Source organism: Buceros rhinoceros, unplaced genomic scaffold, assembly GCF_000710305.1.
Source record: "Buceros rhinoceros silvestris isolate BGI_N320 unplaced genomic scaffold, ASM71030v1 scaffold6247, whole genome shotgun sequence".
NCBI classification, from domain to species: Eukaryota; Metazoa; Chordata; class Aves; order Bucerotiformes; family Bucerotidae; genus Buceros; species Buceros rhinoceros.
Window position 1 is genome coordinate 19,624 of NW_010420336.1, and position 26,447 is coordinate 46,070.

General features: G+C 35.0%; 1 protein-coding gene across 1 annotated transcript in view; it reads left to right on the forward strand.

Moving 5' to 3' along the window:
- Positions 1 to 26,447, forward strand: part of LOC104496184 (CUB and sushi domain-containing protein 1-like) — a gene marked incomplete at its 5' end in the record, with an annotated part of 81,179 nt that overhangs the window by 11,954 nt on the left and 42,778 nt on the right. The window contains 3 exons of the mRNA XM_010139265.1: positions 683 to 856; positions 10,156 to 10,329; positions 14,418 to 14,591. Of these exons, the coding sequence (XP_010137567.1) occupies positions 683 to 856; positions 10,156 to 10,329; positions 14,418 to 14,591 (522 nt within the window). The remainder of the gene's footprint in view (positions 1 to 682; positions 857 to 10,155; positions 10,330 to 14,417; positions 14,592 to 26,447) is intronic.

Here is a 26,447-nt window from a genome sequence, read left to right on the forward strand (position 1 = left end):
TATTACTGATCTATTTTTCTATAAAGAAAAGACATGGCAGAACAGTTTTAATTAAATTAGAGTTTCATACATTCTTGAAAGGTAAATAATCTTGTGGTACCTGTAGTAGCTGTAGGTTGCAGTTGATGCTACAGAAGGTTTCTGTGATAATGGGTCAAGTCTAGCCTTAAGAAAAAAAAAAATGAAGATTTGCATTTTAGCAAGTAGATTACCACATACATTATAAAATTATGAATAGCAATGGGGAATGAGAAAAAAGACAGATCATAACAATTCAGAGTACTACACGTTAGAAGAAGCTAATATCTTTAAACAGACATAACAATTAAAAAGACTGGGGAAAGTATATTTGATGTGTAGCCAGGAGTATGTATGCATGAAATACAACTGCATCTTTCCTTGATGTTCTTTAAATTCCCTTGTTTCAGAACCGAAAATAGAGATTGTATTTAAGCAGCTGCCAAGTTGTGAAGTAATCCTAATAAATTTTCAGATTTAGAACATGTGTTGCCAAATCAAACATAATTTTAAGTCCTTACTGTGAATTACAACTGTTATATTTATTCTTATTACATTTATTTTTTAAGAAATTGTGAGGTGATATATTATCTTCCAGTCTAAGAAATTTATGAAAAGTATTTTCATATTTCAGTATGTTTTGTTGTTTGGGTTTTTTCCCTAGTTATCTCCTGTGGTGGTCTTCCATCTCCACCAAATGGAAATAAGATTGGAACCTTAACAGTGTATGGAGCTACCGCGATATTCACCTGTAACACAGGATACACATTGGTTGGTTCTCATGTGAGAGAATGCCTGGCAAATGGTCTCTGGAGTGGTACTGAAACCCAATGCCTAGGTAAAAAAATGAATTTCTGGTTTTTGGTTTGTTTTGTTTTAAGCAATCACAGTAGAAAGTACTGGAATTCAGCTCTTATCAAGCATCAACATTCGTAAATCAATGAAAAATAAAGGTGTCATAAATACAGGAATATTGTGTACAGCATATGATTTTATACTACTCTAATAGCATGTAGCTTTTTATTAGAAATTAAATTACATTTGATGTTGTTGGAATGGTTTTCAGATCAGAAGGGTTTTTTTAAGTGACTCAACTGATTGCCACTTTCATTTGTTTTGTGGAGCAGTCACGGGGTGTGTGATGAAACTAAGGTGGAATTATGAGCATAAGTTCAGGAGTATTCATGATGCATTCCATCTACAAATGAATTTTCAGCATACTGAGGATTCAATTAAGGGAAGTAGACAAGAGACAGTAGTCCAAAGTAAAGCAAATCCAACACCCTTCCAAGCCCTGAGTTTAGACCTTAAGTTCTCACCACAGCTATTCCATTCTTCAGGTCCACTGGTACCATTTTGCACTCCTAATATAGACAGAAGAAAACTGTTTGCTTTTTCAGTCACCTTTGAGGCTCAGTGGAGGGTGTATTAGTGGCTGTGGACAGTATATTCCTGAATGTTTTACTCCCTTTGTCTACCCTCATTTTGCTGATTTTCTTCTTGCCTCACAGCTGAACATACCCAGTTGCTCTCAAGAAAGGGAGAATCTCTCCTTCCTTCTTCAGAGTTCAACCTCACTTAAAAAGCATCTTCCTTCTCTGCTTCCTAGCCACATCCTTTTAGCAAAACACAGTATTCTGTGACTATCCAATACATTTTAAATAAAAGTTTGACCGCCTATCATATCCAAGAATTTAATTGTTTTACAAATAAAATAATTAATTGATTTTAAAAAACCCGCCAAAAAAAAAAAGAAGTAGCTAAGATATCTGGATATTATCCAGAATAATCGTTATTGCCCCCCCCCCTTTTTTTTTGTAGTAATGAAACATTAAAAGCATTGTTTTATAAGAAAATGTTAGTAGCTGTAACATGAACTGTCAAAAATTATTCTCTATCCAGAACTCACTTGTAAAATTTTCAGGTAAGTTAGAGCAATGTTTGACTAATTAGATGCGTGTCTAACAGTAACTTTTGACTTAAACCTTTTAAATAAATTATGTTGATTCTTTTCTAAATTATAAAATCCCTTGTCCTCTCACTCTGTAGAAACATTAAAATTCTTAAAAGTATATTAACATGACCGTTTTGCATGTGCAAAATAAAATGCCAGCAATCTTGCACTCACCTTGGTATCTTCAAAACATTCCATTAAAAGAATGTGGATAGGTATGTTTTGCATACAACTGGTAACGAGAGCTGAGCGTTCTTGGACACCTGAATCCATTCTTAACTTTCTCGGTGTCATTGTGCTGAGTTCAGATAGACACACATACCATCTTTGTCGTATCGGGTTGCCGGTGCTCATTACCTTACAGATATAAGTGATAAGTAGGTAGTCCACGCTGTTTTGCCTTAAATTTCTGAGTTACTTCCTAATAGCATCATAAGGGGTATTTGCATTTACTGAGCTTTCAGTTCATTCTCTCACCAAGGTGCAAAACTGAAAGAAATGGCCAAGTTCCCCTTAGCAAAACAGAAAATTGGAGCTGCATTTTAAAACAGTGCAGCATTCTTCTGGTAGAACATTCTATTTAAAAAAAAAAAAAAAAAGGAACATCTGCATACAATAAGCAGGTGTGATGTGACCACGTATAACTCTATCAAGCCTTCAAAAAACAATTATCAATTGTCACAAATTTCATTTTAGTGGGTTATTAAGCAAAGCAGAATAGCAAGTATCATTAGATAACCATGACTTTTAACAGAGTACCGGTAACAACATCTTGCATTTCTGGAGGTCAATAATGCCAGAAAATACTTTTAGGGAAAATATTTTGCAACAGGTTGCAAACCATGAGACAGTAATGCACTAACAGACAAACACATAATAATATAACCTTGATGAAAATGAGTGTGGAGTTATCAGCTTCATATTTATTCTTCATCAGTATAGAACAGACAATTTGATGGGGTATAGGTGCAATACGGAAATGTGGGAGTCTTCTCTCAGAGGCACGGATAAAGTCTCAGTCTTTGTGTTCTGCATGCTCTATTGATTGCCTTTTTTTAATCCAAACACTAGTCTGTGGCACCATGGAAAATGAAGACAATCTTTTCAGAATAAAATAGCATGATATCATGTAATTAAGATATTAATTAGGATTTTGTAGCCTTTAATCACTTCTTCCTGATTCATTCCTTCATTTTGCAACTGTAATGTTTGTAGCACAATTTCTGTGAATATAGTTTTATATGTCATCTCTTTAAGATGTGGAGTGAAGGGAAGTTGTGACCATTAGCTCCGTGAAATCATAATGTTAACATAGCTTTTAAATGGCAGTGCATTATTTGTTAGTTCCCAGCTAGGTATAGTTGTTTCTGGAAATCTTTATGGAAAGGAAAAATACATCTCTGGCTTGATATATTTTCAATTCCATGCATTTTATTTTTCCATTTAAAACATGCTGCATTAACAATTATGTCATTTTGATATAGGAAGTAATGACATAAATGGAGTGTAGTTTAATTACTAATTCTTTTGATATTTAGAGCAGTAAAGGAGTAAGTTAATTCTTTTTCTATTTAGGAAAAAAAATCCATTGAGGTGCTGGTTAGGGGAATGCTATCCTTCAGCATTCCTTTTTCACATACATAAGTTCATCAGTTCCACAGTGGAACTATATAAGAGATTTGTGTGTGGAGAGACATCACCTTCCTACTGGTATCAGATTTATCCCTGAACTGAGGCTGACTGTCATATAAAAGATGTTGGAACTGTTACTCTGAAGATCCAACATCCTGAATTTGCATGTGTAGGAATATATTTCTCAACCCTTTCTTCTGTGGCAAACATGCAAGCTATATTGTAAAAAAGCTATTACTCCTCAGGTTTTTGCAATGTGTTATACCATTGCTTTCCAGCGTAGTACCTGACACTTGTATTTAATAATTTCAGGCATGAAGGTATGTGTTAGCATTCATTCCTTTTAACTAATCTGAAGTATCATTTCACCATCTGATCAATAATAATAGTATTTAGTACTTATGTACCGCTTTTCTTTTTGAAGGATACACACAGGATAATTTTCCTGCCAACATAAACAAACTAAATGATGTACGAATCTCAATGGATTCTATTTGTATTACAAATAACTTTTGCCCATGGAAGGCTGGAAAATATTTTTTCCTTCTCTTCTGACTACTGAGAAATATATTTTACTACTGAACACCCCAGAAGATTAACTGTCTATGGTAGCCATAAATTTAGATTCAAATAGTATAGAGATGGAGAAGAACTGATCAGTTCAGGACTTACATGGTGAACAGTACCAGTGTATTCTCAGAGTCAATTTTAAAACTACACAGAGTGAAGCTTTTAACTCTTTGTGAAACAGCTAATAATTTTATTAGAACTCATAGTTAGGAAAGACTGTTTCTGTATACAGCTTTTAATTTATATTAATTCCTCCTTCTTCAAGAGTGATTGACTATTGGATTTTGTCTGTTCCAGTTTTTTACAAATCTCGTTGAAATTGGTATCCACTACTATATCTTATCCCCTTGGTCATAGCTAATTTTTTTTTTTCCACCTGAATGTCTGCATTTTCAATGGTTTATACAGATCTATTCCCACTTGTAATGAACACAGAACCTCTTGCAGGAATTCATATTGCAGTAAGAGCAATGATTGTCTTATGATAGTTCTCAATTCTTTTTCTAAAGAATTTGATGGACTCTGTTTTCTATTTGGCTGATTACATTGGCAAATGCAGCCCTGTGCTTACAACTGTTACTGAACCAACCTTGAACCATGTGAACAATTTCCTTAATTTTTGAGATAATATTTTATTAAATAATCCATATTCTCTCACATAAGGGGTATTCACAGCCTGTGCTTTAGACACCTAGTTCAGGTTCAATTTAGAGTACAGTCTAAACTCCTGAATTCCCAACAAGGTCAATGGAACTGTGTAGGCTCCTCCAGAGAGCAATTCAGGAAAGGTAAATTCTTAAATTTTAAAGCTAGATAATGTGAATGCTGCTAGTTGTGTATTCTTAGATTCCAAGAACAGCATGTACCAAATTTATTTCAGAGTTGCCTTTAGGACTCACCTGAAGCCTGTGAAAATCAGGAGGCAAACACTGAGGGAGTTCTGAATGAACCTTTCCATTTCAAAGGAATGATAATGAGTACCTACACTGTACCTGAATGAATGTAATTCAGGACAGCTATAGATGAAAATAGGTAGCGCTTTATGTTACCCACTGATCTGTGTAGAATCAATTTGTGATTTCAGTCCAGCTGAGTACACTAACTTCTGTGTCTCAGGAAAAGGTTTGTCAACTTGTCTCAAAAGAAAGCTAAAACCAATGACTGTAGTTAATGAGTCCAACTCTAAATTTAAGACCCAAGTCTTCAGGTAGTTAGTATTATGTGTATTTTTCCTTTCTTACACAAGGATAAATATGAATCATTAGGCAAGATTTTTTCAATTTCACTCAATTGCGCACACTGCTGATATTTCAAATCTTTTCCCCTTTTTGACTTCCAAGAATAATTGCACCTATAATTAAAAAAACATAAGCATTTGTGTGCTCGCTTTGTCTGTGTGAGTTACCATATATACACATAGGATACAGACCAAATTTGAAGTGTTTAAGATTTTGTTCCATCTGTAGTATTGGTGGTATTTAATTACGAACTACAGTGTTTTCCTGAGGAGATATTTTTCCTGACTTTCAGGTGCAAAATTATACATAAACAAGTCAAGGACATACTTTAAAATAAAAGCTTAGATATACTCTACTCCATTCCATTTTCATGAATTTTTGGCATTTTGGGGGAAAAAAATCAAAAAACCAGGCCATATCTTATGCAATACAATATAAATATATAATTCTCGACATTCATCAGTGTGGAAAAAATGCTGCTGATGATTGTGCTTGTATAAAAATATCTGAGCTGGTAATTGATAACTCAGAGATAAACTTCAGTATGATCTTGTGATATTGGCTTACATTTCAAATTCCTATTAAAATAAACAAGAAAGAATTATTTATAACTTGCTTTCCAGATGTCTTACAATAAAACTACTGAACCAACCTTGAACCATGTGAAGAATTTCCTTAATTCTTGAGAGCATATTTTGTTAAAAAACTCACTAGCAGACTCCTTATTTTTCTTTAATTTAATTGATGGAAAAAATACGTAGATTTTGTGTTATTGCAGTGCTCTTTCAGTTTTTGAGTTGTTGGAATATTTAATTTAAATAAGTCAAAAATCCCAGAAAAATCATTAAATCTGCTAGCTGGAATAATTTATAAATAAAATTACTCACATAGTAAGTCCAGCAACTTGTTAAATCCCTGTTTAAGAGAAAGTGCATCATATTTTGTATTCTGCATTATGTCAGTTGACACATCTCAGCTATCTTCTTGAAATATCCCGTGGTTCTGTGGGTTTGGCTTTAGCACAGCAATTGCTTTTCAATTCCTCACTATCTAGGTGTAGAAATTTGAAAAAATCAAATTTTGTATTTTGTAGAAATACAGCTTCTCTTTTACCATTTTGCATCTGTTTCATAGATTTCCTTTCCCAAAATCTGCTATTGTCCCAATTGACTGAATGACAGTTTTCAGAATTATCCCAATGCCTGAATATTTAGGGCCATGCAGAATTATTTTTCTTAGGAGAAGATATGCCAATCAAAACTGAGGTATACTTCTGCTCTAGTATGTGGGTCATCTAGGTTGTAGATTATCTAGGCCATGAACTTGTCACTCCTAGTAGTACAGTCAGGGAGAGAGATAGTCAGGAGTAAATAGTATCAGTTAAGGAACTACTCAAATAAACCAAAATAATATCTGTGATTTGACTGTATAGTTCTGAGGGTGATGGCATATGTCATTGTTAGGCCACTTTTTACTATGCTTGAAAAGTCAGAAGAACAATTGCAGTTACTGGGGAAAGAAAAAGACGAAAAAAAAGAAACAGAAAAAAACCCCCAAACCATCAGATTTCTGAAGAAGGCAAGAGGCTAGCCTCAGTTCCTGTAAAAAAACTAGGGGGCAGGTATTAGGAACTAAGTCCATTTCCAGGCATAGGGAAAACAAGAAAATAATTGGGAACAGACAGGATGGAACAATCAAAAGTAAACTTTAATAATCGATTGTCTCATCAGGTGTAGATTTCAGTATGTTTCAGCAGTAGATTTCTTTTACTTTGTGTTGTAGCAAAATGTTTGTAATAGTGTTCCATAGTATCCCTGTAGCCAAACTGAGAATACAGGGACTGGATAGGCATCTACATCCACTCAGCGGATGGAAAACTAATTGAACCAACAAACTCTGAGGGTAGCGTTTCATCATTCCAAGTATGAGTAGTAGCCAATAGTTACTGAGGATGAATACTGAGGCCAGTACTATCCAGCCTCTGTTAGTGACTTAGATAACAAGTTGGGGTGCAGACTCAGCAAGTTTGAGGATGTCACCAAATGATGGGAGGACAGTTGATATGCTGGATTGCAGTACTGCTAGGCAGAGAGACCTTGAGAATCTGGAGGAATGGGCCAACAGGAAGATCATAAAGTTCAACAAAGCCAAATATAGAATCCTGCACTTTTCTTAGAATAGTGTCATTCATGAGTACCAGCTTGGAACTGTACAGGTAGAAAAAAGCTTTACAGAAAGCAAGCTGGGTGACCTAGTGAGGAGGATGAACAAAACTTAAAAGTGTGGCCTTGCAGTAAAGAAGATCACAGACTGGAGTGTATGAGCAGCTGTGTAGTCAAAGGATCATGGTTATTATATTCTCTTCAGCACTCATGCGGAAAACTGTGTGCAGTTTCTGTGTTCTCCAAAACAAGAGAGATACTGGAGACCGAAGCAAAACTGGGGGAAGGGCCCACTGAGGGACTAGAGGCTGGAGTATGTGATAGGCAAGGAGAATCTGAGCAAGGCTGAAGGAGAGAGAATGGTAAGGGGGATCATAGTACTAATTTGGACTGCGAACAATAAGGTAAATTATTCTATGAGGCATTTCAAGAAGTAAAATATGCTTTCAGTGTCCTTGTTACTCTCTGTTGCCATACTCCTTGTCAGGGGAAGAATAACTGTATAAGAAGTTGAATGTGAAAAGCTTACATTCATACTTTCTTCTCGAAATTTACAGAACAATATCACCATGTCTTCATAAAATCATCAGCAATCCTACAATTAAGATTATAATAATAGTCCTATAGCTATGAAAAAAGTAATCAAGCAGCATGTTTTACCTTTCTAGTGTTTTAGAAGAGCCATTAAGTGTAGATGAAATATCCTGTCTAACATTATTAAAGGGATTTTGTTAGAAAGGAGAATCAGTCCCAAAGAAGCTAAGTTAGAAACAAGTCTGCTCTTGGATACAGCCTTTGTGAAACAACATCACACACACCCTCATTCTAGCAGTAGTCATGGGCCTCAGCTCCCTGTCCTCACATCTCAAAATGAGGACTTAGCATAGTTTCAGATGAAATTATTGCCAGTTGTGATTAATCAGTGTCACCAAAAAAAGATAACTTCTTTCTCCTCTTTAATCAGTAAAGAGAAATAGTTTTCTGCTCTGAAACTGTGTTTTCAATGAATGAAGAATCTAAAGAGAATAAAATCATTATTTGGCTTCCTTAGTGCCAATACTGCTATTAACCCGGAGTAACACGGTCTGTATTGTTTAACTGCAGCTGATATATCAAAGGAGGAAACAGTAGTGGTAGACAATTCTTCCTTTCCATGCCTTCATCCATCTGGAAAAGGTGTTGATTTCAAAGTGTACTGACCAAATTGGAAAGCAATATAAAGAATATTTTATTATAATTTTGACATCAATATTAATTTAGAAGCACAAAAAAAAGGAATTAGCTATGTCAGTTTAGCTGAGAATCATCTGAAGATAACATAAGGGTGATTACTATTTGGAAAGAGTAAACACAATATAAAGAGGGTTTAGAATTCATTACTAAAAACTATTAATAAATAAATGTGACCTTAATTGTAGAAACTGGAGCTGAATGTTAGGAAATATTTGAACATAAGATATAGAAAGCTGTAGAAATTTTTTTTTTTTTTTTCAAGAAGTCTGTGTAGAAACCTCCTTTCTGTGTTACAGGCTTTAAATCAGACTGGAGAAAATTTACAATAGATATAAGTAAAGGAACTGATATAGCTAAGTGGAACATATATACATGTCTGAAATAACTCAGTGTTACTTCTCTTGAAGGCAAAAGGCTGACTGGTCTCACAGAAACTTTTTGTTATTGTTTTTTTTTTTTTGAAAAGAAATTGAGGTTTGGTTTGGTTTGGGTTTGTTGGTTTTTGTTTGTTTTTGGTTTTTTTAAATTAGATTAGAGTCTTACAATCTGTTAATGTCTGAAGACCTACTACTGAGAAATGTTGGATACATTAAAAGCCTGCTTGCTTCTAATAAAATAACACCAGGACATGCAAGGAGCATGATACTTGATCATTTCTCCTGTTAAATCATTTGAACAATGCCTGGACATGTTTTTTGACCAAGATTCTCCAAGACAATTTCCAAGAACGCTTCAAGTTAGCTTAAATCAGTACTGATCTTGGTAGGTAGCTTGCTAGCTAGTTTGGAGAGCCAGAGATTTTCATTTTGCAGATGTAGGCTGCTCCACGCTTATTGGCATCCACCAGAGAATGGCTCCATCCACATTTAATTTGTTAGTAGAGATCTACTTACAAAGTCCAAGGCAAACAACGGGGTTGAGAGTTAAAGACTTTTTAATTCACACTGCTCTGAGGAAAAAAACAGCCTTATTAAGGCAAAGCGTAAAAAAGTCTGTGCTAAAATTATCAGTTTTGTAGCAATTAAACTGACTGATTTGTAATTTCAGACATTTGCAATTTACGTTTTCCAGATATTCTTCTGACAAATTTGTCATTTCTGCAACAGAATCTACAGAAAATATACGTATGAAAGTTAAACCTCTTTGAATATCACTTTACTTTAAAAAAGCAGAAGAAATATCACTGGTTTTTACACCTCAGAACTTGTTCTGTACAATCAGTTTTTGACCCCTAATATATTGTTTATTGAAAGCAAGGATGAAATTCTGTTTTTCTATCAGCATTCTTGTAGATGTTGGCAAGGTTTGTAAGAATATGTGGTTTTCATGGGTTTTTCTTTTATTGTAGCTGGTCACTGTGGTTCTCCGGACCCAATTGTAAATGGTCATATTAGTGGAGATGGTTTCAGTTATCGAGACACTGTAGTCTACCAGTGTAATCCTGGCTTTCGACTTGTTGGTACATCAGTCAGAATATGCCTACAGGATCACAAGTGGTCTGGGCAAACTCCTGTTTGTGTCCGTAAGTATTTATTTTTCTCTGAATTATTACTGCTATTTTATACTACACAGAATTGAACATTAACATTGGATTGGAGGTTCAAAGGCATTTGAATGAGATGCTCAGATCAGATATTTATCAGACCTATTTTCAACTACCAGGATCATTATGATAACGTAATCCAATGTCTAACCTAGCGCAAACTGAATAACTATACCCAGTTATTTCTGATTTCCGTTGTTTCAGAAACTGGATGACATAGGCATTGAAGTGGGTTAAAGAGCAGGCTGCAACTATGTAACTTCATCTATCTCTTTCTCTCTTGCTCCAGGCATAATTTCCATGTCAATTGGAAATTTTGTTCACCAAGAATGCCAAAATCCCTTAGTCTGTTTTCATTGTTTGGTAGGTAAAGCTGGAATACTGTTCATCTGTGCAGTTTTGATGGTGACTGCCCATTTTTCAAGTTGGCCTCCTAATATTTACCAGTGCAAGCACAGGCATGGTATTGGATTATTCCACATCTGTTAGAAAGAAGGTTAACTTTTTTTATACCCTGTGGTACATTTTTTTTTCCCTTTAATTAACCCACTTTTGAAAATCCCATAATTAACTGCTGGAATTGTTGAGTTTTTCCTAGTCTACTTCCTTCCTCATTTGCATGTCAGGTTCTCTGACATTATCTGAAACCATCACCTATTTAATCAGAGTCAAATCTGATTTCTCTGCTTTTTATTTTACTACTTTATTGTGTAGTTGATTTTATTATATACTTATTCATTTTCAATAAGGCTCCCCATTTTTACAAAATTTTTATTATTTTTAATGGAGGATTTAATTTTGTAAGGTGCCTGCAATTCAGACAGAATCATTTTTGTCTGTGCAGGGATAGTCACTGAGATGATCAGCTTTTCTGTTCAATGATGCTAGTATTTTTGTTACATTACTGAGAAAATATATTACTGATAAGGCATTAGATTTCAAAATGTTCAGGATTTTTCTTGGTAGTGAAAGGAAAATTTCTACCTGTATACAGCTGCAGGAAACACTTGCCAAATGTCATTGTCCTTTTAAAATCCGATTTATATCTTTAAGCAATTTATGCTCATCAAAGGAGAAATGACACCTGCTAGCATTATTACATCCAGTGTATTAATTTTACCATGCAGTGAATAAAATCCCTTCAAAAGGAAGGGGTAAAGCTGAGGGAGGGTGGAAAGCTGTTTCTCCTGAATTGATGTTACCGTTACTGTTATGAGAAGAACTAGTAGCAATTCCTGTCAGTATAGGTTGCCTAATACTTTCTCTTATAACACGGTTTTCTTTAGCTTATAATCCTGCCACACTAAAACAAGATTTTTTTTTATGTCAGCATCTAAGCTTAAAATGATTTTCCAACTTCTATTTACTTATATATTTATTAAAAATTCTCGTAGAAATAGCTCTGTTATTTCTGAGAAGGAAAGTGAAAGCATATTGTTTACCAATGTCAGAAATATGCTGCCTAATGATTCTGAAACGGCCTTTTGACTGAGCAGTGTGGATCAGAACTAGAAATATGACAGAGGTACCATAAAGAAATTAGAGGCTGTGCCTCTAAAAATTTACCACAAATTTATCTTTATTTTACGACATTTTTACAGAATATCACACAGTATTTTTACCTTTCTAATTGGCTTTGAAAGGAATTTCAGAGTTGTGAGTATGAGACACTGTAGTCTTCAAAAAATATTGTCTAAGGAAGTATTGAAAGTACTCCACCAATGACTACTTTAGCTTCTTAGCTTCATATGAAAGTCAGCTTCCTTCATCCTGAACAATTTGTAACGCACAGGTGTTTCGCTATTTCTTTACTGGATAACCAGTTGTGCCAGACTTCAGCCTAATATTTTCTAAAGGATCTTTTCACTTGCTGCTTGTTGGGAATTATCAGGAAATATGAAGGTAGATGTCTGGTTTTTTTCCTTGTGAGTAACAGCACAACAAAAATGAGGAGACTAACCTTCTTTTCTAAAAGTATACTATATTAATGATCACCAAAACACAGGCTTACTTATATAGCTGGTTAGTCAGATGGGATTTCTTTTTTGCCCAAGTACTATCAGTACCACTATTATTTCTTCTGGGTTATGTATTTTCTCTAGAGAGATGGAAGTCTCCAGGGTCTGAGAAAGTGTGTTAAAGACTGAAGAGAATATTTCAGAGTTACATTACATTAGGTCGGTTGATCTCTTTGCAATATGTGGCACATGTGTAATTCCTTAGTGATATTGATTTCAGACATGCCAAGTGTATCTATTTTCCCATGACACATTTAGTGGGCGTGTGTCTATACACATGCATTTGTGTGCATACATGCATAGGGCAGTTACTTATGTTAGGATGGAGGAGGGAATTAGTAATTCACCATTTAGATGACTGTAAAAGTAAGACTATAAAGTAGTAAACTTCATTTGACACGTCTTGGCTACTGCTTAGATAAATGGTATTAAGCTAGTTTTGTAAAAGCCTAGTGATGATTGAAAACACCATAATGCCAAAATTATGTGCTTTGCATTCTTTTCTTTTTAGAAAAAAATGCTTTTAAGTACTTTATACTGTGTGAATCTGTTGCAATGTTGATCAATCAACAGGTCAATGATATCTAGTAACTATAATGGAGCAGTGGCAGAACTAGATGCAGAGATCCTTCGTTTCTACAAGATGTTACAAAACCCAGCATCCTGTTGAGAATAATGAGGTCTAAACAGGAACTGACTGACTAGGGTATGCCTTTGTTGAAAAGGACAACTGAGCAGAGTTAACCTTCGTTATCAGTTTGTGCAAGAGACCAAATTTTATTTTGTTAAAAACTATGGCAGAAGGTTTAAGGTAATAGCATTTTTTTTAATTGAATAGGGGTTTTATGTAAGAATTATGTTAAGGGATTTAGTATGGCCCTTGAAATTGCTTTATTTATTGAAACTTGATCATCTGTAACAGTTTAAAAATTCACCAGCTGGACTAGAATAAAGCTGATACTGTGCATGTAGTAAGATTTTATTCTGAAGTTTAGGGTTTCATCTTCAAATGCTGCAAATGAGGTGGTGCAGAAAGAATTCAAATTATTTAAGTAGTTTGACACAGTATCTGACACAGTTTAAGGCTAAATACATAAGTCTGTATACAGCAAGGTGTCCTATTTAATTTCTTAAAGTTCAGGTGCTGTTGAAAACATTGCTTCACAGTTGAACTCTGTGATAAAAAGAATCACATTTAAATTATTTTCACATCTCTTCAATTAAAATTAAAAAAACACCCCCCCAAACACACACCGAAAAAAAATCCCAAACCACAAAGTAATAAAGCGAAAAATAAAAAACTGTGTTTTTTATTTGAGTGTGATAAACATTACCAGCACAATGTTGAAAAGTTGTCTCTCTGTGTGTGTATATATATATTCTGATTTTATATTGCCAATATCTATGATTTTCTATTTTTTTCTATATTATTTTAATGTCTTGACTTTTGGAAAGCTAGAGCTTGACCATAGTAAGTGTGTTTTATAAGTGTCATTAAAGAATAATCACACACTTAATACACATAATGGGAAAAGTTTACTCTCAATGTTTTCTCTATTGCCATAAGAAAATTTTATTTAAAAGATCATATGTCAGCAAAGCAACTCAAGTTCTTTGGAACAGGAATGCTTCAGAACTCCAGAATGCTCTGAAGCAGTGCATCAAATTCAATTAGCTTGACCCTACTACATTTTGAAGCTTGCAGGGAAAAAATACTTTTTATTTGCATTAGTATGAAAAATGATGAACTCTGCATTTTTTAAGGTCTAATACATATCAGATGGGTGCCAAAATACATATATATGTAATTATTTATATTGCAATTTTCAAAATAAGGTAAAAAGTAGATTATAAAAGTTTTATTGAAAATTTAAGATTTTTCTCCTGGCAATTAAGAATTCTGAATGAATGCATCCTATTTTTTCTTAAATTTCTTGTATAAATATAAAAGACAAATTCAGAGTGACAACTGAAACAAAACAAAAGAGCTCCAACCTGCAAGTGATTCCTTTCAGTTAGATGCTAGCCTGCCTATTTTTCTTTTAACAGCAATCACATGTGGACATCCTGGGAATCCAGCTCATGGAATGACTAATGGCAGTGAGTTCAATTTAAATGATGTTGTAAATTTTACTTGCAACACTGGATACTTACTTCAGGGTGCTTCTCGAGCACAGTGCCGAAGCAATGGGCAGTGGAGTAGCCCTTTACCAAGCTGCCGAGGTAAGAAAATTTCTCATACATTCTCTGCGCTCTATTGACTCATTTCAGGCATGATCCTTTAACCTGCCTTTAAAATTCTGGTATGTAATTCAGAAACCAGACCTTTATGAACTTAGTGCCACTTTTTTTTGAGTTTTTGCATTTCTGTAATGGAAAACGGAGCTGGGGCTGAGTACTGGGGAAGCCTAGGCTCTTCGGTATTTTACCTCAAAGTTGTCAGATTGCAATCCCTAGCATTCACTTCATACACATATGGAGTGTACTTTGTATCACAAAATTATAGGATATCAGTCAGTCATAGTTGTCTATCTAGCCTGAATTAGGTGCACTAGAATACAGTTTCATTCAATGTTCCATTACTCCTACTAAAACATAGTTATGCAAATGGATAGTCATGCATCAAAACACTATTAGTTCTTCTGTATTTCCTAGCAATACCTGAGAGATGTTCATAACTTCTGTACATATGAAACCTGACTTTTCTCCCCCCCCTCCCCAAATTATAAAATAATATGTTATGATTATATTTTTGTGAGAACCTATCTGAACTTGATTACTAGTATGGTCTGGGTAGAGATGGAGATGTTTGAGAGGTGAGAATGAAGCAAGGGTTTGTGTTATGAAGAAGTTTGTGTATCAAATGAGCATATTGGGAAGAACAAAAAGAAACCATTCAAAAACACAATATAAAGCACTCAGATTTCATTGTATTCTTATCATTTATTTATCCAGATGCTAGAAACGTAATTAAGATTAAAAGGGAAAGTTTATCTATTGTTATTCTTTCCATTTATGGCCACTGTTTTTATTTATTTTCCTCAACCGTTGGCTATCATTGCAGAATATGGCACTAATACAAAACCTGTGGTCTGTTCCATCAATATCTTTATCAGACCAATAATATCTGTTCGTTGGTTTACTATTTTTATGTTGTATGCCCCAAAATAACTTGTACTGATAAGATGTGGATAATACTTAATGATATTGTGAAATGCTTTCTTCTGAATCACTGAGGCAGGAAATTAAGTGAATTGTGTAAGATATATTGAAAAATCTCAAAAGCCTGGAGAAAAGTTTTTGAGATACTGTATATCCTTCAGTGCTCTTTTTTTAAAGGCTCCACAAAGAAACATGCTTAAATGGTTCTCAGCACAAGAAATGCATAGGCCCATTAGAGTGGGTCCAGAGGAGGGCCACAAAAATAATCAGAGGGCTGGAAGACCTCTCCTGTGATGACAGGCAGGAGAGTTGGGGTTGTTCCACCTGGAGAAGAGAGGGCTCTGAGGAGACCTTTTGCAGCCTTCCAGTGCTTGAACAGGCCAAGGGGTAATGCTTTTTAAACTAAAAGAGGGGAGATTTAGACCAGATCTAAGGAAGAAAGGTGGTAGATGCCCCATCCCTGGAAACATTACAGGTCTGGTTGGACAGGGCTCTGAGCAATCTGATCTAGCTGAAGATGTTCCTGCTCACTGCAGGGGGTTTGGACTAGATGACCTTTGAAGGTCCTTTCCATCCCAAACCAGTCTTTGATTCTATGATTCCGATTTAAAAATATTGTTCCTGGTCATATTTCCTTCTCAAAGCTGGAATTGTCTGGGTCCATTTTTAACAGTTCTAACTTCCAAATGTGTAAACAAAACCAACAACAACAACAACAAAAATGCAAAGTCTCTGGAGAGAACCTGATGATTTTGCCTGGTATGGAATATGTAAAGAAATAGAACACAAGATCAAACAATTGGTCGATTGACCAATTAATCTATCTATACATGTATGCATATATAATATATATAAAAAATACGTGTATGCAGTACATATATATATATTACACCTAAAATAGGTTTTTGAGTATTAAATTGAAATTGGCAACACTGGCAAGATTTTTCTTTTGTAACATAATTTGGCAAATCTTTGCTAAGTCATGCATCCTCTGAAAGGGATATCTCACAAGACACTTAGGATGATGAACATTTCAGTTTTGTTGCATGCATTGTATCTCATGCCTGAATGCTGACTAGAAAATTAAGAAGCTAAAAATTACTTTACAAATGTTATAAATTTTTTTTTTAATTCATCTCATCTTCCACTATTCAGAATACAAGTCAGTAATTCTATTGTCCTATCTGATTAGACAGGTCCAAGTTAACTTAATGAAAAGGTCGTTAATAGTAAAGCAGATAAAATAATATCTCCAGGAATGCGATGGTTAGTAAGATTTTCTTGCATATTTTCTTTCACTGGAAAAATGGTCATTTAATTCAACATTACATGTTGAATCAATATAAGTATTATGCTCTTTGTCCTTTGGAACTTGTCTTTAACATGCTAAAGGAAATTGCAGTCAATGAAGTTGTGGAAATAAAAATCATGTAATAAGAAGTTAACTTCAGCTTGGTAGCTTTATTATCTTCACCTGTTGATTTATTTAAAATCATCTTGTATTACCATGTTTGTAAGAATAATAATCTTTGGTGATTAGCTCATCATATTGTTTCAAAGATAGCTGATACAATTTCAAGCTCAGTGTGTGTGGAATTGGATCTTTCACTCTCATTAAACAGTACAGAGATGGTAATTCCCTCAGTCACTATTCTCAGAATTTATTCAAGTGAGTTAAGCAGCATAGCAATATAATTATTGGAATGGAGTAGCAGGAATTAGCAAACTGTTCCTACTTAGGCTTATGTACTTTTTTCCCCTTTATACTGTTCTGGTTTGCTAGACTTTAGTGAACAAACTCCTCTATCTCATCTGTGAGGCATATAAGTAAGGTTTTATTTGTTGAAAATACACACCTTTTTCGTGTATCTTGTGGAGGCAGTCCAGCTCTGCTCTATTTGACTGTCAGAGGCAAAGAGTGCAGTTTTACTGAAGTTCAACACCATTTGCAAACTGAGTTACTCAGCTATTTATATTCAATTTGAATACCTTCATTAAAAGCAAAACAAGTGAAAGAGGAGGAAAAAAAAGGAAATTTATGAAAAATAATACAAAGACTGAGAACATACATAAAAATAAAAACAGAAGAAATAGGAGCCTTACAGTTACTTTAACATTAATTCAGTTGTGTCTCCTGCCTACTCTCATTTTTCTTTTTTAATTTATCATGTGAATTTGGGTTTGTTCTAGGCTAGTTTATGGTCTGAAATCTTGTTTAGGGTAGTTGGTTTTCTGAATGTAGTATTACAGATGCAACTCTGCCAAGATTCAGTCACTTAAGAATGGCAAACTCCTACCAGAATGGAGTGGCCAGGATTTCTCTCAGTTGAGTATCTATAATTTTGTCTGTTCTCATGCAGGTGACTTTTGGCTTTCACTCAGTGCTTCTTCACTTAATTCTTCCCTTCACTTAGTATTTCTTTCTCTATAGCAATAGGTATTTTTCAATTACCATCTTGTGTCTCTTCCATCATAAACTGTCAGGATCCACCTAATCTTGTCACCTACCACTTGTCTGTTGCTTCAGTGTAGCTCTGTATCGCAGAGCATAGAGTTGTTTAGGAACATTAAAATTACATATTACTGAAATCAATGTGGCTTAAGTATTTATATAAGTACAGTTTGTTTGGTATAGGGAATGGATAATTAATTGTTTTGCTACACTGGAAAGTTTGTTAGAGTATGATTTAGGAGAACGTAATCTCAAGTCAAAAGAAGGGGCTCGGTTCTTTTCTGTCTTGTGTATCAGCAAGAATGTTATTTAAACTACAATTGAAACTGTAAGCATTACCCAAATATCACCATGTTTATTATTGGCTGAGAATTTACAAAAATTAAGATGTATAACAAGCAAAGCACCAAAGCTGAGTCTGTGCCTTGGCTGAACACATTAAACTCACAATTAGTGGGAGAAAGAGACTTAGGCAAATACAGAAATGTTGAGGCATGATCAACCTTGAACACCAGACTGACGTATAAAGTGTTTGAAAAAGAGGTCATAAAGTTTGCAGTTGCTCTAAGAAATCCTGCTTTTAGGTTCTGTATAGGAATATACTATCTATAGTAACAATAACTTGTAAATGTATCTCTCCACCAGAAGATACTTTATTGTATAGTCAATACCTACAGTTTAAGCAGATCAGTGTTAGAGTAGTTCCATACCATTGACTACTACATGCATCTCTGAGCAAGAAATCTGGGAGATTTTATTTCAGTTATATGAAATTTTATTGTATTGTTTTGATAATTGGTGTTGTATCTTATTTTAGGTTAGTGTGGTAGGCTGACCTTGCAGTTAGTATGTAGCAGTTTCTCTCTGCTTTCTCCTTCCTTCTTACTTTTTTGCTCTTTGACATGGGTCCTCCACAGGCTAAAGTTCCTTCAGGAACATCTGTTTTCACTGTAGGACCTCCACTGGCTACAGAGAATATCTGCTCCCCCATGCACCACCTCTTCCTTTAACCTCAGTGTTTCCTCTGTTGTTCCTCACTAATATTTTAGCGTCCTTTTCCTCTCTGTTGTGTTTTCTGCCCTTTTCTAAATATTTTTCACAGAACCACAAAATTCCCTCATGAATTCAACTGTGATTTGAGGAGACCCTAGAAGTTGGCATTGTTTAGCCTGGAGAAAAGAAGGCTGAGGGGACTTGTCTAAGGGAAAGTGTATCAAAAGACAGTGAGATTTTCAGTGACCACTGAAAGGACAAGAGATAAAGGGCACAAACAGAAACATAAGATAAAGCTTTTTAACTGTGAGGGTGGTAAAACACCTAAACATATTGCCCAGAGAGGTTGTGGAGTCTCCAGTTTTGTAGGTATTCAAAACCTGACTGCACAAAGTCCTGGGCAAACTCCTTTAGCTATTCCTTCCAAATTCAGCTATTCTATGAGTCTACATTTACCCCATATCCAGGGCTAAACTATAGCAGTTGCTCTATCACCCAAAGACCCCACCCCAGTCAAGAAGGGGTATTGGGAAAAGGAAAGGAAACCCACAGGTTAAAATGAAAATCTATTTAATTAAACAGCCAAACTAATACCAAATGCCAATATAAACTGTATGAAGTTATATTCAGCCCAGCAGATGTACAGTGGTCACAACAAATGGGAAGGCAGTCATCAGGAGAAAGAGGAGAAGCAGAATCAGGAGAACCCCAAGAAGGAGCTTCCGCCAACTTACCCCTCTATAATGACCATGACTTTTATGGTGTGGGAAACACCTGTGAGCCAGCTCAGTTCAGCTGCCCTGGCTGACTCAAAACTGCTGATGGCCTGCAGACCATGGCAGGTTTATGATTAAGTCACAGCAAAACCAGGGTGCTGTGATTCTTTGATTCTGTATAATTTATGACTGAAGATTTTGACAGATGCATTTGGAGAATCTTACTAAGGTGCTATGCGGTGTCTCCAGACCTATTTTTCTGCTGATCCCACTGTTTTAGGCTACTGTAAACAAAAGCAGGCAGGCTGCAAGCTTTTCAGATTAAAACAGACTAAGGTAAGATGGAATCAAATGATGAGACTGTAACCTAGATCAGATGATCTAGGATAACTAGATGGATAACTAAGGTAACTTCTTAACCATCTCTGCATGACTCTCCAGCACTCACAAAATAAAGATACACATAAGTAAAGAGGGTAAAACTATTTTCCTCAAATAAGATGAATGCAGAATGAAAGGAAAAGAAAACTTCAATGAGTAAAACTGATTCTGCACTAAACAGTGTAAGATGTTATCTAAATCCTATGGTTCTGAAACCCTACTGTTTCTAGCCTTCAAGCATTGAAATTTATGCTTAACTTGACACTGTTAAGAACCCTGGTTGAAGTAAAAAGGAAATAGATTTCTTTCATATATTCCTGTGTAAATATTCTGTCTTAAAACGACTAATTGGAATTTTCTAGAAAAAAACATGCCTATATGCTGCTGCTCACAGTGAATTACCAAAGTTTGGTATTACTTCAAAAGGATGAAAAGAGAAGTACAGAGCAGTCTGGTACAAACCTCCATACCAACCAGGCATGTTCCAATGGAAAACTTCTTTGTATGCATCCAGCTAGGTTAATTCTACCTGTATATCCAGGCGAAGGAGTCTTCTCTATTGTAAGCTGCATCCCTATAATCTCATAGCGTAACTACCTTTACATCTTTTTGGTGAAAGCAGGATTTGATATACCATTTAAAATTTTTACTTCAGTAAATACTATATTTTTGGACCAAATAACATAGTTTTGTGATAATTAGGCTTTTTTATTTATATTTTGATATAGTTCATATTAAAGGATGTATCTGCATAGGTCAAAATGACTAGAGATTGTTTTTGCCAAAATGGCTTAAATAAAATAAACCTTGAATTATATTATTTACATGAAATAAGAGGAAAAAAGACTTTATTGAAGAAATAATAAAGTGCACTTCAATGATGAAATCATGCTGAAGTGATAATCTTGCATCCACTATTTACAAAAATCAAAATTCTACCAGCTAAATAGCTTACATCAAATTTACTCTTAATGAATTTATTAGAACTTACCTAATGCAAGTAATAGCACTTCTGGCATATGCCTTTCCTTCTAAAATTGCTTTTTATCTAATGGTGAAAAACGTTTGTATTAATGTTCATTGTTAGTGATGAATTATGGATTTGTGTACAAAGAAAGTAAATCTTCCAGCTCCTTAAATATACTGCTGGGAATGGATTGCTGTTCCTGGCAAACCTGTATGATTTAATTCAACAGGGATTTTACATATGACCTTCCTTTCAAACCTCGGCTGAGTTCAGTTGAGCTAATAATGAACTTGGCTTCACTTCACTGAGACTCTGCATGCAGTAACTACAAAATATAGATCACTGCTTGAAGCTATTGCAGAAGATTATTTTATTTTAATTTATTTTGTTTTGCAACTGATCTATTATATCTGCATGGTAAACCTTTGTATTTTCAGAAAATAAAGCTGGGCAATTCTCAGTCCCTCTTTTGCAATGATATCTTGCTTCTATCTATTGTGTCAGCAGCAGGTTAACTAATAAGTCTCTGGCAGGAAATTTACCAAAGAAATTATGTGGTGGTTTTTGACTGACAAAAATCTATTGCACACAAAAGTTCATATGTTTACATTCTACTGTAGAGCCACAGAGCCCTACAAATTTGAAACAAAGTATTTAAATCTATTTGTATATTCTAAATCACTAAAAGCACTCAAATGCATCACTATAGTATTTACTCTTAATCTGCAATAATGCCATTATTCTGGTAATTTAATAATTATTTAATCTGTTCTGGCAAACAGTTTTGACATGAAAATTAAAACATTTAATCCCTTAAAGTGAACATATCTTTTAATAATGGATTTTGGACATGTCTTCTGAGGTAATATAATAATTTAAACACCTATGTCTTGGAAAAACTCATGTTTCCACTGTTTCTTTCACAAATAAAAGAAATAGCTTGCTGGGACGTTGGGATACTTTGTGAGATAAACCCCCCAACTTCTTTGAGTTATTGAAACAATAATTCCATTTAAAATTTATATTTAATTTTATTTATTTAAGATTTGTAATAGTCTGTTTTGGAATCTTAAGATCATTGAAGAATGATTTTAAAACTGTAATTTGTGAAATAGGACATTTTCATCTCCACATGGACTCTATCTTTGCCTTTAATTATTTGACAACATGTCAGGTAGTCAGTTTACTTGCCTTTAAACTGGAATCAAATGGCATTGGAAAAATTCTGATAGCCAAATCTCTTCTCTTTGTCAAACCTGCCTGAGTAGGACTTCGTACATCATGAATGTGCTAGCCCAGAACTAACTATGAAAATATCAAACCCTAAACCAAATATGTTCAGTCAGGTTTTTTTTCCCTTAGCTGGTTGGAACAGTTTTCTGTTTTGTCTTTGGAAACTCAGAAATCAAATCTTTGCACTTTCTACTATTCAAAATAATCCTTGACCATCAAAATGAGAACCAAATCAGATGGTCTCATCAGGGCTCTGCACTCCTGATTGCACTGGCAGGTCATTTTTCCATGTATTATGCTTGAAGTAAGAGCCGCTGTATTAAACACCACACTTAACCACATCTTCTAGAATGCGAGTATTTGCAAGGAGGTTTTCTTGCCCTGATTTCTTTGCTTTGGCATTGGGTAAACTGTCCTATCACTTGCTGTCAGTTTACAAGTCAGTGTCAGATTCATAATCTATCTCAGGAAAACTGTATATCCTTTGCTGCTGTTCTGGTGAGAATCCATTATATATTCTTACAAATGAGACTTAAGAACTTTTCTACTGTTAAAAACATGTTTCTTAGAAACAGAACTGTTGTACTAGGAATATCTGTTTGGCGAAGTTGCATAGATTTGAGCTAGCTCAAATTCTCTGATACCTTCTGTGTCACTAAGTCCGGGCTATTTGTTATTACTAATGAATTCGGGTTTCTCCTTGTTCATTTATCCTGGTTTTGCACTGAATTTCTTATCTGAAAGTTTTTCTTTCCTTGTTTCATAACTGATGGATTCATGAACAGCTCAAAGAGATTTCCTGTCATAACAAGAAACTGGTATCTACAAGGAACTGTCAATTTTGTTGTGTTTTCATTAGTGGGTATATCATTTGCATCAGTGGTAATATGTTCCACTCCTTCACTGACAAGAAAAATAACCATTCTGATGACAGTTGATAGAAGGGTGGCAGAGATTGAGAGTGATGATGAATTCTCATCCAAAGATAAAGCAGCTCTGAATTTAAACAGTTTTCCATCTATGGTGGTATCAAGGATTCATAGAAGCTGAGAAAATTTTGAGTTTCATTCAGTTTTGTTTTTCTTAAACCAGAGCCTTTGCCAAGACTTTTGCATACTTTGAATATTAGCTGTACCTAATCTGTTCATGTTGATAGTATGTTGATATCATTCAGAAGGATATTTAGAGCTTTAGGTGCCATGGGAGATGCCGTACAGCATCTGAGATATTTACCTGAAACTGGCAGAGATGCCGCAAGACTTAAAATTACTCCTCTCTGGAGTGACACCTGCTTGGGCATCAGTCAAAGACATCTCAAAAGGCAGTACATCTTTTAGGGCAAGTGAATGGAGTTCCTCTCCCGTGTGAAAACTAATGCTCTGGCTAAGAAAAATATGAAGAGAAGGACTTTAAGATACGAGTTTGTACTATTATACCAAAACTTATGTGTTGATACTTGTACATAAATGCCCACAAGTGAATTTACATATAGACAACACATAGAGATAATGACGGCAAGTAAGTATTTATCTTTCTGATCGATCTGCTGGTGTAACACCTGGGTTCATGCTGGGGATGGAATAGGAAGAAGAGATTTCATACATGTAAAAGAGACAAATACATGGTTTTTAGATTAGTTAATCTGATGTTTAAAAAACTTGTTTTTTAAAGTCGGACCAGCTCAGCTCAAAGCTTTAAAAATAACTGTAAGTTCATGGAATTTCTTTTACCGTACTTCTCACTCTATTTTTATTTTAGTATAGACTTAGCTAGTTAGTTATCAGAGCACTCCAGTAGAAATTTTCCAGTAGAAAGCATAATAAAGATTGCATTTTTTGTAACAATGAAACAATATTTGACATGTTTATATCATAGCATATATTTTGGAATGCAATTAAAGGTGATGTGTGTCTTATCTTTTCACAAGAAAACAAACATGAACTGTATACTTCATTGAATCTACTAACCTAACTAAGGTATTGTTTATTCCAGGATATTATTTAGCAAATTATTAGTTTTAATTTGCACTCTTACCAGTAACAAGTGACTCCGAAAGTAATGCCTTCAAGTTTCTGTGGAAACTGCAACAGATACAAAGAGTAAAATAACACTATGGGATAGAGCAAATTCTCAGCTACAAAACACTGTTTTTTGACACAGTCCCCACCACGGGCTGTGCATTTTGGCCAGCGATGAACAAAAGCCTACGTGCCATGAGCATTTAAAAATCTGCACCAGAGGAGGGGACCCACCATCACTGTCACTACTGCTGGAATGTGCCACCAACCACCTCGCTGTGCTGACACCCGCTGCTTGGTCTCCGTAAACATTCAGCAGCGTTGGTAAATGTCAATGGTACCATTTTGTCCTCATGGAGGAATTCAGTGACACTCCTTTGCTTCGCATATACTCCCATGTTAGAGGCCATGTTGTCAGACTGTGCCTCTGCTGCCGTCTGTCACCAGCAACAAAATGAAATGGAATATTGGTGGGAAGGTTCACCCTCTGCTACCACAGCGCCAACACCCACCTCTGATGTCGTGGGCCAACATCATGAAATAGGAGGCATTACTTTTGGAGTAGCCCTTATATTTATACTGCATTAATTACTGTGAAAATTTCCTTACTCTAGGTTCATCAGAAATGTGATATCAGGACCTTAGATTTTGGATAGGTTTTAATAGTGTATGTGAACCACAAAGCACTCTGCTTCCCAAAAAATACTTTAGTTTTATGGTTTATATGATCATAATTTCTACAAAAATCACTCTCCAGCTGGCCGCTATTGAAAGAATGGCAATTAAAAATCAGACTCCTATTTGAGACTTTTGCAAACTGAAGTTGTAAGTTAAGTAGATTTTTTGTTGGTTTTTTTTTCCTTAACTTCACTACAAAGTTGTCATTTTCTATATTGTTGACTTTGCACTGAACTCTACTAAAAATCCATAGACTGGCAATTTTGTGGTTGTGCTTCCACAAGCAGTGCCTGCTCTTTTTGTAGACGGTGTTTCTTAGAATTTGTGATAAAGTCAGCATGAATACTCTTCTCTTATTCACTCTGAGTGCCAGTTCTTATACGTGTTTTAGACACCAACTTTAATGAAATCATTTTCAAATAACAAAGTTTAAAGACATTGTTGATTGGATATGAATGTTTAAAAGAGAACCTTACCATTGTTTCTGTCAAAGAAAAAACAAAAGAGAAAGAGAGAAAGAGAACAAGAAATGAAATACTGTTTATTATGTACTTTTTTTGATGATCATTCAACTTTTTGACAGAAATCTGCCTCTCTCTGACATGTATTTTCCATTTCTTTATCCTCAAGGGTTTGACTTTACTTAGTGTGAGGTTCCAAAGTTGTCAGGGCATACTTGAAGCATTGTCCTCTTTTCCTCAACAGACTAAATCAAGAGTGCCAGAACTCATTTCCGTGTAACCCTTGACAGCTGTCATTGAGAGAAAGCAATCTCTGTCTACTCTTACCGTGATTTACAAAGGAGTCCCCAGGGTGAAAGGCAATCAGGGAAACTACTACCTTAGCTCTGTATGCTGGCCAACTCAAATTTTTTTCTAAAGTACTCCTTACTGCAGCCCTTCTTAGAAACATCACACTTCTATATATATGTATATGTTTTTAAAGTTTAATAGCTGATGGTAAATGGTACTGCACCATAATTTTGTTTACTTTTTAAATTGAGAGACAGTATTCCCTTGCATATCATTTGAAAGGTCCTCACGTATGCCTTTGTTGCACAGAGCACATGCTGAGATTATGCATTCAATGACTATTCTGTATTTTATTCACCACTGAGTTGTCTAAACAGATATACTACTGGTATAAGAAACAGAATACTCTGTCACACAGACAAATTGATACTTCGGGGCTGTAATATTTTCCTTGAACATTGCGTGTTTCTGGTTTGCATGGAGAACTAAGTTTTTCTATTCTCCCTGTTATGTTTCAAAGATAGTTCAGTTAGAATTGGTTTTGACCAGCTTTAGGGCAGGATAGCTTCATGAAACAAAATTCTCTCTTCAGATTTCTAATACGGGTTCTTCAGAAGCTGACTTGGCAGGCTTAAACCAAAATTTTAACTTTAAACAATTATGTTTTATTTTATTTTAATAATCTCAACTGTACTAAAAAAGGGACAGTTGTGAATGCTTGTTAAAA